Source organism: Gobius niger (genome assembly GCF_951799975.1).
Source record: "Gobius niger genome assembly, chromosome: 1".
NCBI classification, from domain to species: domain Eukaryota; kingdom Metazoa; phylum Chordata; class Actinopteri; order Gobiiformes; family Gobiidae; genus Gobius; species Gobius niger.
The window spans coordinates 42440308-42456636 of NC_136852.1; the positions used below are offsets into that span (position 1 = coordinate 42440308).

Sequence of the window (16329 nt, forward strand, 5' to 3'; positions counted from 1 at the left end):
TTCTTGAAAAGAGCTCTGCGACAGGCGCGCAACTCGGAAAGCAAATACAGTAGAAGTTTCCACACACAGTCTCGCCCTTTCTTTCATTTGTTGCAACGTTTGGACCGCACTGGTTTGAGGACAGTCCCTTCTGTTTTTTCTAAGCTCAGCTGCTGCCCAAAACACATGCCTTTACAGCGTAATATAAATATTAGGAGTGGGACTTCAAGTTAACTTCGATTGATTAATTACGATTAAGATTTTAACGCTCTAAAATGTTAACGCACTGGGGACTAATTTCTGCTTGAGAAAACACTTCCTGATGGGACAATAGAATAGACTGTTGTGCACAGCAAAAGTTAAACTCTTAAAGGCAATGTTTATACCCACCCACTTCACGGGACTGTAGAAGAGCTGAGCAGCTCTCTCAGTGGCAGACTGAGACACCCTCAGTGCAGGACGGAGCGCTACCGCAAAGCCTTCATCCCCACTGCTGTCAGACTGTACAATAAGACTGTGAAGTAACGCCGACTGTAACAAGTGAATTTCTCCTTTGTGAGATCAATAAAGGTTTATCTTATCTTATCTTACCCCTTTTGCTTTAATTATTTCACTCTAATGAAAAACGCGCACTTTCATTACTAGTTAGTTAGAGTTTTCTTGTTACATGAACAATCAGGAGCTCCTGACGCTATAGCTGAATAGCTATAATCTGTTTGTGGAATAGCTTCTAGCTTTAATATAACCAAACCAGAGAGCTACACTTCAAAGACACGTGTGTAACTATGCCATAAGACAATGTCGTAAAAATTAAGACATTGACTTGAATTTTTGTTCAAAATGCCCAGAACCAAAAGAAAACACATCTAAAATGTGAGTTATCAAGCACGTGTAGAGATGTGAAAAGCCTTTGGAGAGCGACCAAGAAAAGGCTGGAGGTCCCTGGTTAGATTGACAACAATAAATGTATTTGTTGTTGAGCTCACGTTTCCATCTATTAATTCAAAAATGTTGTGCCAAAAAGGGGTTTCGAATTGAAAATGTAGTTTTTGGTTTGCAATTAAAATGTGATTAATTATGATTAACTACAAACCCTGTAATTCACTCAATTTAATCGAGTCCCTCAATAATTATTATGTAACATGTCGGAATTATTTTAAAATAAAAAATCTAAAAGTTCCTAACATGTTACAAAGTGTCAGAGAAACGATATTTTCTGGTTTCTGTACATGTGCAGCAGCAGACCTTACATACTGTTGGTGTCGCTGTGTTGTCGATGTCAGCAAAAGTGATACGGAGACACAAATGGATCAAACCACCAGCGATGCAAGATCTTTGTGAATCGATCTTCCAGCATCAGGTCAACGCTCCACCATTCATTATCTAGTGTTAGAGGATAACATTAAATCGCTATTTATCACACTGGGTCAGGCTGTACAGTCGCACTATCTCTGCCATAGCCTTGACTGTGGTGCTCAGGCGCCCACTCGCCTGCGTATCAGTCTGACGCTCTGAGAGGGGAACGTGAGTGGTACCACTTGAATGGTAGGACGAGCGCAATGTCTGGAGTTCATGTCTCCGGGTCCCTCACCGATGGTAAATAAACATCTCCTGTATCAGACATCCAGACTGCTGCCTATTCATCTATCCTCTCGAACACCATTGTTAATTCTCTAACATCATTCTTTGAACAAAATCCTTTATCAAGTCTTTCTTCACTGGAACAACCAAGAAACTTTTTGTGCCGTCTCATCCCCCAAAACGATGAGCAAAACGTATTATCTAAAGAACATATGGCTGCACGATATTGAACAAAACTTCTGATGTGGAGGACAAAACCTTTCTAACTCGGTTTGTTACATTCACGTAATTTGCTTTAAGTCAATAATGTCAGAACAAAACTTCAAAAAGCACCAACACGAGGCTAAAACGGAACTAAATGAGGAAAATTACAACAAATTCAACTTTTCCACATTTATAAGTTTTCTGTTTTAGGCCAAATTTGCAAAAATGTGTAAATCTCAGTCAAATGGACGACATTGTGGCTTCTTGCCATACATTAACTAACATTGCAATATATTTTTTTGCAATATACTATATTGTGCAGCCTTTTTTCTGTACCAAACTGATGCCTTTTAACAAGACCCAGCCCTATTATGCGAAGGTTCAGTAAATTCTCTTTATTAAACAGAAGAACTGCATGTTATGGTGCTTTTATGGCCACGCTGCTGTGATGCGTTCGAGGTCTTGTTGTGGTCACGCTCTGGGCCTCGTGTCTTTCTCAGAAGCAGCTCATGTTTCCAGTGAGTCCGATGCGTTCAGGGTGTGCGAGAGTTTAAGCCATTTCCCGTGTCTCCTCGGGTCAAGGGGACGTCCCGGGATTCCTCTGTTCTCAAGAAATACACTCGAGCTGTAAATGCGGATTAGTAGCATTTTCTCAGCGGAACAGAATGAACGCCGGCTTGAATTGTGATTCCGTTGCTAATTGTTTTGGTTTCATATTGAGTCCATACTTGCAGGTTGTGTAACGTGAACCTCCGGAGTGACTCATCGTTGTCCGGTAAGTGCGGAGTGAACACAGGAAAGTTTGCTAACAGGAGCAGGACAGAGGCAGGAGAACGACCAAAGGAAACGGGGCCAAAAGTGACCTCAGCAGCTGCTCAGGAAGAAACTCCACAGATATTGTAAGTGGGTTGAAATCTGGAAAAATAGGAAGCACTTCTGGACCTGTAAAACTCAGGGACGACTTTAAAACTATAGTCTCTGAGCATCGGGTTTACACCAGAGTCAGACTATTAAACCTACTTCAGATCCAAGTCGATTGGGTCCTGTTGTGGTGAGAGCCAGATCTCATCAGGTCTCGGAGGCTCAGCAGGTTTGGGAGGTCGTTGGGGAAGTGGTTCTCAAACTGTGGTGCATGAACCATTGGTGGTGCTTGGCAGAGTTAGCTGGTGCTGAGATTTCTTCAGGTGGTCCTCAGGATCATCTTTATTCATTTGGATTACAGATTATTTCATTGATGCTTTACAGGCTCAACACACGGGAGGTGACGTCGCTCTTTTTTCCATTGAATTCTTTTGAAACTTGTGCGACGAGGCGAATAATATCTTGCTCTCCTCCAGGCAAGTGACAGAAAAATTGCACATGTACAAATGTTAACTATTATTCACGTAGATAGAAAAAAATCTACTTCTGTTGCTCGACACTACAACCACTCAGCAAGGGTTTAATTGGTGATCTGAGAGGGTGCCAAGACCGCAACACTAGGCTGCACAATTTTGACAAATATTGCGATTTGTTATTTATATATATACATATATTTGAAACGGCTAGAATGATGAGTGAAGGCAGTGATCTTACTTTTAGACTTAAGTCAAACAATAAATTCTTGCTACTACTACTTACAAAACTATTTGGTTTTATGTGGACTGCCCCCTCTTCTTGAGGAGTTTCCCCGACATTCAGAGTACCACTGGGGTACGGCCACGTGACAATAATAAGTCCGGGATGGAATCACAAACACTATAGAATCTGCTTTATGGAAACTCGGACAAACTTATCTGCTGCAGCTGAACCTGAGATCCACTTATGATCAGTAACACCTACCACTCCAATGCCAGAGACAGAGGAAGAAGAAAATAACCTCAGCTTCTTGAGGTTATTGCAGTCGTGAAAACCTCCATTGCATATCGATAAACCTTGCAGCCCTATCATGGAGTGTGTTTACATGCACTCCAGTATCCAGGTTACTAATGGGGTTTTTAAGTTTCCTTGATTTCTCTGGTTTATGTAAACACAGAATCGTGGTTTCAGTTTCCTGGATAAGCCCATGTCCAGGTTATTAGAAACCAGGATATTCTCACTGGGATATTCCCACAGTGTCCAGGATGCTGCATCATGTAAACAGAGAAACCTGGTTTTTCACCATTGCTGACGTACTGTCTGAGCATGTGAGAATGTTTGAAACAGACATGGAGGGAGCAAAAACCTTCCTACAGCCACTTTATCTGGTACCTGGGCTTTTAAAACGGCATCTTCTAAAAAAATTAACAAAACATTGAAGCAATGTTAAAAAACCACAACTTTTTTGTTCCGTGGTATCTCCGGTGGAAGTCAGCGCTGCCCATTTTTATGTATTTATTTTATTTCTAAAAGAACTCTACTGTTTTGAGTGCTTCCTTGGATAGTTCCTGTCCATGTGCTGGAGAAATGTCAGAAAAAGCCAATGCGTTAGCAACATTGCTACAGTATTTAGCTCCTTACCATATTTGTCATTAGCTCCGCCCCTCTCTGGAGCCTAAATATCCAGGATACTGTATTTGTGCATGTAAACATCATATCCAGGATACTGTCATAACCAGGATATTTAATAACCAGGTTACTTGAGCGCATGTAAACACACTCAGTGATGCATCAAATTAACTTGGGCAGCACAGTGGATGTAGCGGTTAGCACTCGTGCCTCACAGCTAGAAGGTCCGGGTTCGACTCCCACCTGGACGGGGCCTTTCTGTGTGGAGTTTGCATGAGTAGGTTTGCTCCGGTTTTCCCGAAGTTCCCAACCACTAGACTCATAAACTCAGTGGGACTTTCCTGGTTAAATAAAAGGTAAAATTCAATTTAAAAAACTGATCAAAACTTTCATTTTCGTAAGACAATAAAATAATTTATGGAGGTGCTACTTGGTGAGAAAGGTTTAAGGAACAGTAAGAGGTTTGGGTGAGTGTCAGGGCTGGGATGATACACTTCAATCTCCGTCGTGATTCAAAACGATCATGATACCAGAAAAAAAAGTTATTAAAAAAGTAATAAACTAAAGGCCATCTGACATTTATTGACGCGTTAAGATCAAACAGTGCCTTAAAAACAAAATGTAGGACAAAGTGGTGCTTAACTGTTCACACTGACAAATAAAAAGTGATTCGAACTAAAACGTTGCATTGTCCCGTCCTCTGTGCTGCAGTCTGCTCCTCACAATGCGTCTATAGTGAAGAAGCTGCACCTCTCAGCTCGACTTCTCCCTGATAACGCTCTGCTGCGATAAAACCAAGCTGAGGCTCAGGTCTGGAAAAGTGCGTGCAAACAGGAAACAGCTGGTGCTCGTCTGAACCTCCTTCCTCCAGATCCTCCCAAAAGTGAGTAGTTTTTTGTTATTTCTTCAATGTTTTGAGCTCAAACTACAAAGGTGTCGACGTCCACGCTCACGCAGCAGTAATGACTTCGGGAACGGCCTTTGGAAACATGAAAGCAGATAAACAAATGCTGCTCCATAAATCCACATCTGGAAACGTGAAGCTTGACTTTTGTAAAAGGCTGTATCTTGCTGCCGTGACGTTCTGTGGAGATTTTTACTTACATTTAGACTTCTACCTCCACAGCAAGTTTATATCGATGTCATCTAATGCTGTAACACAATATTTAATATATGGAAAAGACACGTTTTTTGTTTCCCTAAAGATTTGTGACCAATTTGGATGTATATTTCTGAGAAATCGGATGAATAATGGCCAGATTTTGAGCAAAAATGTACAAAAAGGTAAGAAAATTGAAGCAATTAATATTATATTGCGGATTGTAATGACAACGGTGAAGTAGCAAGATCAGGGAATATAATATGTATAGTACAATATGTATATTAACATGCCTTTTTAACATAAAACTAGTGACTTTCGGTTATGTCAACATTGTTTGGCATTGATTCTTCCACTTTTCCGCTTCCGGGTCGTGGGGGCAGCTGTTGGAGATGCCCACATTACATTGCACCAGCCCCTACGGCTCCTCCTGCAGGTGGTGGGTCCACAGAAGGACGGCCTCACGGTTCTAACCGGGCCTGTTGGTCTCTCATAAGGGGCTTCTGAACCGCTCTTTGTCTGACCCGTCACCCAGGACCTGTTCGGCCTGGGAGACCCTACCAGGGGCACAAAACCCACAGCAACAGAGCTCCCAGGATCATTCGGCCGCTCAAACCCCTCCACCACGTTAAGGTGGCGGTTCCAGGAGGGGTAGTTGTGCTTTGTTTCTGATTAATTCTGCCAACTCATTTAATTCTGCAAATATTTCAAATAATAGCTTGTCAGTTTGGTCTGTAGCCGCTTTGAAGTGTAAGGTTCTCTTTTGCTAATGAGGCAAATCAAAACTCGATGCTGCTAATTGTAGGCTTGATAATGTGACTACAATACGATACGGTTAACTTATAAACATACATGTTGTGTGTATGTGTGCATGCTGCAGGGGTCGAGCATGCGTAGCATACGGCACCTTAGCATTATTGTTTTGTATTCAGTGTTACGCCTTGTGGATGATGTATACAGTACATGTGTTTCAGTCATGTAATGCTGTATGTAAATGCCATCTGTAAGTGGTCTTTCCTACTGTGATCGGATTCTGTGAGTATGTATAATCTATTTTTTGCTGTTATGTCCTTTGTTTTTTTCCTTTTTGTACTATGTTCCTTTTGCACTATATTCCTTGTATTATTATATTGTATGGATTTTGGGGGTGGGCACTTATAAGCTCTTTCTTCGGCCCACTCCTTTTGAGTAGAGTGTTGACTGCTCAAATAAATAAACTAAACTAAACTATAACTACTGGGGGTTTGAGTATCTGCCGATATCCGATATCAACCAATACCAAGAGGCTTTCTTACAAGTGTTTTTCTCTGATTGAAAAAGTGAATGTGCCTCTTATCGCCCATGTGACATCAATAAGGTCTTATCTTTTCTTGTCATGTTACAGATCAATTAAATCAATTAAATAAAGCAAGGCAGCAGTGAAACTTTTGAGCCAAAGATCGTGTCAGATTTGCAGCTGGATTAGTTTTTACAGCTATTGTGTTTTTGATGAATGTCTGCAGTAAAAACAGTTGTTATAGAGTGGGTTGCGCCTCAAAGGAAAAATTATATTATCTAAAGAAGTTTAAATGCAAAGAAATGCTTTTTAATTGCATAATTTATTTAAAGGGGGGGTATTATGCAAAATCGACTTTTTCAAGCTTTACATCATGTTATTATGTCATTCCCTCATTAAAAACATGCCTGAAGTGTTGCCTTGACACATTCACGTATTTTTGAGTAATCTGTAAAAACTCTGATGGCGGCCATTTTAGGGATAGGTTTGCCTGAGTCCTCCTAGGAACGCCCCCACCTCCTGGAGACGCCTCCGAGCTTTCGTCACCAGCCGAGTAACCAACCACTGCTCCTCAGCAGAACCCCCTCCCCACTGATGCCACAGGCAGCGTGTGGAGGGGGCGTGTCGGAAAGGGTCAGAGGTTCTTAAAGAGACAGAGGCCTATTTCAAGACATTCACTACAGCCATTTTGAGAGAGACATTTTATACAAGGTAGTTATTCTAATTTACTGCATTTACAGACCAGCAGAAGGTTTGGTCATCATTGTAGTGTGATATAGACTGGTGCTATGTGATTGAAAACAGCATAATACCCCCTCTTTAAGTGATTTTAATGCTTTTTCATGTCTGTGAAAACCTTGATTTTATTTATGATCTTTACAATGACCCTCCATTTACAAACAAAGGACTTTTGCATTAAAAATACAAATTTTTCCAAGCCATTTTTGCTCTTTTTGAGTCTGTGTAAATCAGAAAACCATTAATCGATTACTAAATAGTTGTCAATTTCAATAATCAATGAGTTGTTCTGGGCTTAGTGTGTAGCCCCATGTTAAAAAAGAGGGTTTTAAAGATCGAGAGTCAGATGGAACTGAAGTCCGTCTGCTCAGAGTTTCTCTGGTTGTTGTTTATGTAGAAATTGCTTCAGTGACTCATTCTGGCTCCGGTTTCTCTCAGACACATGGTCCTCGTCTCCACTCTGGCAACAAACGCGGCTGATTCATCACAGCAGCTTCAGACTCTAACGCCAGGGCTCAAATATTCTCTCATTTTGCTCCTATTACAAAGTGCAACGTTGACTCCACTGTGATCAAGCCCAGTCCCCTGACCTCAGAGCGGGACTGTCCCAATCTAAAATAAAGATACGGAAAGATTGAATCCACTGAGGAGCCACTGTCTGCGGAGGAACAGTTACATCAGAGACAGTTTGTGCCGTGAAGAAGAGGAACAAATGCGTTTCAGTTCAGTTGCAAACCAGAAAGGGCTAAAGATACGGTTTTATCATAAATGCTCCCAGTGTCTCAGGCTGTGTCCGGATGTCCGCCCTGTTCCCTGCAGTCGGGCTCAGCGATACTGAAACTAATATCTCAATGTTTGGGGACTTTCTCGATAACGATGATGAAGCGATAGTTTTGCAAACCATCAGAAAACAAAACCCTGATGGTTTTCAACGCTACTGGCATCACAAGCAGATCCACTCCGAGAAGGGGCGCTATAATGATCTGAGGCTTTTTCCTTCAGTGGAACAATGGAGCTTCAGGTGGTGCAGAGACGTGAAGCGGCCGCTGCCTCAGTGCAGATGTTAGAGAGCATCCCTCAGACTGAGGGCCTCGTCTGGTTATTGGGCTGCAGTCGCTCCAGTAACGGCTTCATTTGGGTCGAGGATCGTCCAGCCAATCGGGTCCTCCGGGTCAGTGCTGGTGACATTTTCTTAGGATCTTCCACTTCACTTTTATGTCACATAACGCTCAGGATCCCTGCTTATGCAGACATTGACACTCAATCCACATTTTTGCACAGATTGTGTTTTTGATCAGCTGCAAAAACAGACTATTTCAGTTTATTTATCTTTCTCAATTCCAAATTCCATTTCTTCTTGTTGTAGATCGAGGTTCTGTTTGGAACCTTGTTTAGATCCAACCATGCAAAATGTGAATTTATGCCATTGTTCAACTGCTCTTAAACTTTTGATCGGAGCTCAAAGGGGGGGTGTTATGCAAAATCGACCTTTTCAAGCTTTTATTATGTCACTCCCTCATTAAAAACATGCCTGAAGTGTTGCCTTGGCACATTCACGTATTTTTGAGTCATCTGTAAAAACTCTGATGGCGGCCATTTTAGGGATAGGTTTGCCTGAGTCCTCCTAGGAACGCCCCCACCTCCTGGAGACGCCTCCGAGCTTTCGTCACCAGCCGAGTAACCAACCACTGCTCCTCAGCAGAACCCCCTCCCCACTGATGCCACAGACAGCGTGTGGAGGGGGCGTGTCGGAAAGGGTCAGAGGTTCTTAAAGAGACAGAGGCCTATTTCAAGACATTCGCTACAGCCATTTTGAGAGAGCAATTTTATACAAGGCAGTTATTCAGTTATTATTTTATCTGCACTCTTGCTTTTTACTGTAATTGATTATTTTTTTGTTGATTTTTTTATTGATTCTATTTGCTTTCTTGTATTTATGCAACTGTGAAGCATTTTGAATTGCCTTGTGTATGAATTGTGCTCTACAAATAAACTTGCCCTGCCTTGCCTATTCTAATTGACTGCATTTACAGACCAACAGAAGGTTTGGTCATCATTGTAGTGTGATATAGACTGGTGCTATGAGATTGAAAAAAGCATAATACCCCCTCTTTAACATCATGGCCATTTTGTAGTGGTTTCCTCCGGTTTCCCCTACCACTAAAAACATGTACAATAAGCCAGAATGAGTGGTTGGTGGGAGGGGCCGATGGCATAGACTGCCTTCATCATTCATCCCATCAGTCTACCCCAGGGCAACTGTGACTACAATAGCAGCTTACCACCCCTGAGCATGGAGTGAATGAAAAATGACTACAGTGTAAAACTGGACTAAAACCTTTTGAGTTTCCGTCGACTAAAACTGGAATAAAACTGTCACATTGAGAAATGACTCAAATATGACCAAGACAAAAAAAGCAAAAAGACTAAAACTGAAACGAAGTGCTGCCAAAAACGACAACACAACCCATTTAACACTGCAATGAGTAAAAGAAAGTCAAAGCTGTTGGAACCGTGTCCTTCAGCTTGTTTAAAATGAATAACAAAGCCACAGCAGAGTTCCTTATCCGTATCTGAGCTGCGGTCGTGTTTCTGTGACTCTCCGCGACAAAGGCCCGGTCTGTGAGTGACATAATCCTCATGTGGGCGCCGCCTGTTTGGAATCCACGCATGACTTTTGCACAAGAATCCGAGGCTGATGTAACGGCCCTCGCCAGACAAAACACGGGCTTAACCGGGACCGTCCCAGCACAGTCCCAGGAGCGGAGGGACGTGGCAGCGCGGCGGTCGTTACTCTATCGCTTCATCTGCTTTTGAACAAGTTGCATAATCTGGTTCTTCTTTCTTCTTGTTGATTAAAGCCTTTCTAATCTGCTTCACCATGAAAACAAACATAGCGCTGAGTCTGAGGGGAGACGATCAAAGGCCGGCGAAAAAGAGGACAGATAATGGATAATTGCATTCTTAAACCTGGCAAAAATGCAATGAGGACGGGTCAGAGGACACATTTCCCAACGGAGAAAACAACATTCAAGTTGATGAACCTCAACCTTATTCTCTTTCCAAGTTCCAAGTAGCACCAAGATCAAATCATGACTAAAGAGGCTTTGAACCAAGATTGGACAATTGTCTAAACTATCTTGGAAGCTGGATTCTCATGGAATAAGTTCAGAGCACACTCACAAACACATCATTTTTTAAAACTAAAAAGTCAGAGGGATCCCGGGTTGATGTCAGGGCTAATGTCCCTGACACCGATATCAATCTGGCTCTTGCAGGTTTTGTCTAAAACAGAAAAACAAAAATGCAACTAAATGATTTCATTGCAGATAATACCACCGGTACCCCCTGATAGTAGGGATGTAAGGATTCATCCAAAATCTGCTTAAAATGTGATTCGATGTTAAAGTCACCCTGAGCGACTCCATTTTGGCCCAACCGTAAAGCTGTATTCTCACATTGCATCGCTAGAAACAGCGAGCTAACTTTTTCTCAAGACAAGCTCCACACCTCCCCCCGCCTCACAACCATGTAAACACAAGCACCTTTAGGTATCGAAGCAGCAGTGCCGCAAAATATTAGCGGCTACACAGTCAGAGATTAGCGTCAGTGGCTAACTGAGGAGTTTACCAAAGATAGTAAACTGGCAAACATCTGACCGACCTGCTCGGATTCTGCTGAAATCCTCATGAAATGATCGTTTGTCAACTAATCCAATATCTACAGAGAGCTATTATTAGGGCTGTGCAATTAATCGAAATTCGATTACAATTTTGATAACAGTAAACGATTACAAAATTAGCATAATCTCAAAAAATCTATTATATATATTTTTTTTATTTTCCTTTTTTTGTTTTTTTGCAAAGCAGACTTGCGTTATTTCACGGCGCTGGGATTATTTTCCCTTCGCTTTTCACGTGCCATGGCTCGTGCTTTTGTCTGACCTAAAAACAAACTGTGTGATGATGTCATCAGGCCGCGCTGCTCAGTTTACTTGCGCAGGTGTGAGGGCTGGCCAGCAGGGGGCAGGTGTGAAACAGAGACCTCTCTTTAATCGAGGCAAACTTGAAATCATTTGTACTTTAATGACTGTTCAGAAAACAGAAAATATCATCATAGTGTTTTGATTAATAAATAAAATAAAGATAGACTTTTTTTTAAGGTGACAAATAATTGTTGAATAATCGTGATTTCAATTATGACAAAAATAATCGTGATTATTATTTTTTCAATAATAGAGCAGCCCTAGCTATCATGTCTTTTTCCTCCATATGATCACACAGGCTGCACCGGTATGCAAATATATTTTTCCTAGGATAGTTGGTAGATCAACCAGTCACAAGTCATGACAGTGAAACGTCATACATATATCAACCAATCAGCTTCACCCTGACCCTGCCCGAGCCACTAACTTTAAGGATAGTGGGCGGGTGCCTAATCTTAATAGGTCTCTGATTGGATCATGAATGTCCAACGTTTACCCACTATCCTAGGAAAAAACATTTTTGCCACCGGCAGGCTGCGAGGCGTTCGAGGGTTGGGAAGAAAAAAAAACTGCACAGCAAAATGAGTTCTAAATAGTAGTATTGTGTTAAAACTGCCAAAAAAATAATACTTATGTGAATATAAATATAAATATAATATGTATGTTAAATAAAAATAAGTCTCAAAATGCTTTGCTACATATCTTATTTATGCTGAAAATATGTACAAGCGCACATGTCAAAATGATTATAGTTGAAACAAAAGAAACATCTATTGATATGAATGAGTCATATTCATGTTCTTAAAAAATAAAAAAGGTTAAAAAAAAACACAAAATCGTTACATCCCGACCTGATGAGCTGAACGATATTGAAGTAACTTGCAAAAGGGCTGTGAAATATCCTGAGAACGAGATTTAAAATATCGTAAAATCGTAAGGAACTTGTGTCAAAACAAGGCTTAAAGTTTTAAACAATTCCCAAATTTTGTTTGTCTAGTTGCGGCGCCGATGATTATTGTGATACGGATATTGCGTATATACAACATCTTTTGCGATATATTGGGCAGCTCTTCTTATAAGTCCTTCAAACCTCCAGAGACCTTCAAAGGTGACTCAAAGATGTGCTTCAAAACACAACTCCTGGTCAGGTTTTGAGTTTCTAATAGAAGCTCATGCAATTGTTTGGATACTTTTGTACATCGTTCCTGGTCTTTTGTGAGGTTCGCTGGATTTTCTTTACTGCAGAGTCCGTTCTAGCCGTGAAGGACCCGGCTTACAGTATGAGCTTCTTCTTCTGAAACACAGTGGAGGCGTCACAAGAGGAGCTACAGGAAACAAAAAAAGGAGACGAGGAGAAGATGGCGAAGGGCTGTTGTGGGGATGCGGAGGGAGCTGCGCAGGAGGAAGAGGAAGGAGGAGCTGACCAGTGCAGGACACCATGCTCTGAAACAGGGGCTGCACCGTTTCGGAGGAGGCAGTACTTCGGTTTCACAGAGGCTCAGGACGAATCCAACACCTGAACTACGCAATGTCAACATACAATTGTACAATGACAAATAAAGCACGTACTTTTCCACATACTACACATACGTCGCTTTACTTTTTTAACTTTGCCCATTAATCATTCCATTCCCTTTGGAGATAAGCTGAACAGTATTAATTTCCTTCTGAATCCTCCTAATTCTATAATATAAGGATAACTTTATTATGTCCAACAGTAAATGGACAACAGGGGTATCAAAACTCTGGCCCTCGAGATGATTTTGAGACATGTTATGACCCAAATCGGAGATCAAATGTCTGTTAAAGTACTCTAGAAATGTGAAAAATGCTGTCAATTCCTTAAAATGTCTTCGCAGAGCACGCTTTTAGGCCATAATCCTAAAAGAATAATCATCTAAAAGGAAGAAATGACTTAAATCTACTTGAATTAGCAAACTTGCCGACCCCTGATGTACAACGTCCTGTTCCAACGGCCGTCTCGATTCGTTTCCTCCATTTTGCCTTTTGGTGAACGGTGAAAATCCGCACCTCTCTCTTTAACAGACCACATGTTTGTTTCTTCTTGTAAATGCGGCTCTAAAAGTGTCTCCGAATGTCAGGGCGACTTCGCAGCGACGCGCCAAACCCAGAGCAAGTGAGAAAGAGCCAATAAACCGCGGGGCCACACACACAGATCACACAGATGACACGCCGTCATTAAGAAAACCGCTTCAGACACATTTAGGAGAGTTTACGTTTGAGTCAAAGTCGCTCTGACACTATTGGAGAAGTGTTAAGAATAAAAATGGTAAATGGTCACATGTATAAAGCACATTTCTACCTGCTTTTCAGGACAGTGCGTGTTAGGGTTATGTAGAGGTGGGATATGCATCATCTACAAGATCCTACCAAAATGGCGGGTTGGAAATGCAGATTTACAACATCGAGTTTATCTCCAATGTCAAAAATGAGGGGGGAAAAACTGTGAAAAAAATAGAGAATAAATTGGGGAAAATAGAGATTTTTTTTTTTTTTTGTCAAATTGGGAAAGAAATGTAGGAAAAATATGTGCAAAGTTATTTCTTTTTTAAATTGGGACATTTTGGGGGGAAATGTTAACCTCTTAACTCCCGCCTGAACCGAGAGCATTTTCTCCAGTTCAGCTTTGCCCAAATCCTGTAGGCCAGTGTAACACCTCATTTGAAAGCTAAGACCTACGAAACTATTTTTTTTTGTTGGGCAGTTATCTCATCTTTGTCAAATTTTCGTGACATTTTTGTCACTTTTTCATCAAATTTTTCGCATTTTTTTTGTCAAATTTTGGTCCATTTTTTCTCACTTTTTTCACATTTTCATCCTTGTTTTTGTCTCAGTTTTGTTGCTATTTTCACACCTTTTTTCCAGAAGCTTTTGGATTGGGGTAAAGCTGGAGAAAATGTGCTCGGTTCAGGTGGGAGTTAAGGGGTTAAGGGACTGGATGCAAGTTGGTCATTTTATACTCACTACTGCCACCTCTGGTCATATGCGTAACTGCAGCTTCTTTATTAAAAGAATAGGCCACCGTTTTTACATACTGAGATATGTTCTTACCTGAACTTAGACGAGTTCTTTAGGACCTGTCTGGTCTTACCCCGTGCCTTCAGTCACGTAAACACAGCGCAGACGGCGTTAGCATTTAGCCTCTCCCTCTCTCCTCTATAGCTCCAAAACAGGTCAAGATAGAAGCTACCAAGCTCTTCCACATTTTCCCTATTTAAATATGGTTACGTGAAGTGTTACACTAGAAAGTATAATTACACAAAATTAAACAATGTGGATTTTCTAAGCGGATAAAAGGGGGAACTATATTGTAAGGCGTAAAAATACCAGGAGTAGTTTGGCATCCGCACAGTAAAGTGAAGATTACTGCGCGGATTTCGAACTACACCTGGTATTATTACGCCTAACAATATAGTTCCCAGTTTTAATCCGCTTAGAAAATCCACATTGCTTCATTTTGTGTAATTATACTTTTGTAAAAACAATGGCCTATTCCCTTAGGCTCGTGCATGACGGCTATTACGACCGAAGCAAGTGGTGGAGGAAAATACATCATTTTTACATTTTTAATACTCTGTATAAATGAGGGGACATGTGGGGGAAAATAGGTGGAGAAAGGGGGAAAAGCGAGACAAAACTTAGGACACCATTTTGTAATGGGGGAAAAGGGCAAAAAAATAGGGAGAAAACGGGGGATTGGGACAAAATGTTTAAAAAAAAAGAGGTGGAGGAAAAAAAGTGGTCGCAAATAAGGGGGGAAAATTGGACAAATGGGACAAAATTGGGTAAAAAAAAAATTCGGGGGGGGTACAAAAGGTTAAGAATGAGGGGAAATGACGGGAAATGGGGGCCTGAGAAACATTTTGGGGAAACGGGAATAAAAATTGGGGAAAAATGAGAGGAAATTGGGGAAAAAAAAACATTGGGGGACAGGAGGACAACATTTGCGATTTTTTGGGGGGGGAGAAAAGGTGGGAAAAATTAGTTAGAAATGAGGGGCATTTAGTCTGTTCAGGACAATTGTCTTTTTGAGTAAGTCGCCTTCAAAGCAAAGAGAATATCCACATACAGAAGTGATGGCAGCTAAATGTCACTCTCGGGCCATTGATTTGGACGTTCATTACCTGATTACCCTTTTTTTGCTCCGTTACCTTGGCCATAAACGCTCACAATAAATCCCAAAACATCAGAGTGCTGCATGTGACACCCTTGTGAGCACCCAGAGCCTGCATCGTGGCTCAGTTTGAGTTCGTGTTGAGTGACTTTTACCTGGTAGAAGTGGCCGCAAAGTCCCCGTCGAGCAGCCGCAGTTTGCAGAACAACACTCCGTTCACAAAGGGCACCGCGCTCAGCTCCTCCAGAGTCAAATGGGTCTGAAACTTAAACTTCTTCTTCTTCACGAAGAAAGCCATGATTTTTTACACCCTTTATCCCGCGATTGCGAGGCTTAAACCTGATCAACAGAGCCGTCCAAACGCCTAACTCCCGGGCTGGTGCGGGTTCTTTAGCTCGTTTTGCTGCTGCTGCCAACGATGATGATGATGCCCTTCTTTGGAGACGAACCGACGCGACAATCTGTAACACGACAGAAGTGAGAACGAGCTCATTAAAGTTCACAAATACGTGAATGTGTTGGGGAGAACCGGCTGGGAAGTAAGTTAAGACCCACCGGGATTCATTTCTGGTGTCGTGGGCTTCGTCGGTCGCGTTTCTACAACAAAAAATGACAGGAAAAAAAAGACACACTTCGCTTTTTCTCTCCGTTAACTTTGACAATAATAGAGCGACTTCCGGTTGGCGCTTCAAAATAAAAGCAGCATCGTACGACAAAGTTAAAATTTATATATACTTATTGTTGAACATGGAGCAAATCACTAAGAATGTGTGTGTTGAGTGTTATCTAGCAAATATAATACGATAAATGTATGTAGTTTGACTTTCGTGACAAAGCTATTTGGCTAACGCTATGTTTTGCTACAA

The 16329-nt window shown here is 41.5% G+C and overlaps 1 protein-coding gene across 1 annotated transcript in view; it reads right to left on the minus strand.

The window, feature by feature from the left end:
• eeig1a (estrogen-induced osteoclastogenesis regulator 1a) overlaps positions 1-16120 on the minus strand; it is a 34525-nt gene extending 18405 nt beyond the window's left edge. The window contains exons 1-2 of the mRNA XM_079568453.1: positions 16019-16120; positions 15619-15924 (exon numbers count right to left, since the gene is read on the minus strand). Coding sequence (XP_079424579.1) covers positions 15619-15761 — 143 coding nt within the window. The 5' untranslated portion in view covers positions 15762-15924; positions 16019-16120. The remainder of the gene's footprint in view (positions 1-15618; positions 15925-16018) is intronic.
• Positions 16121-16329: the final 209 nt, after the last annotated feature.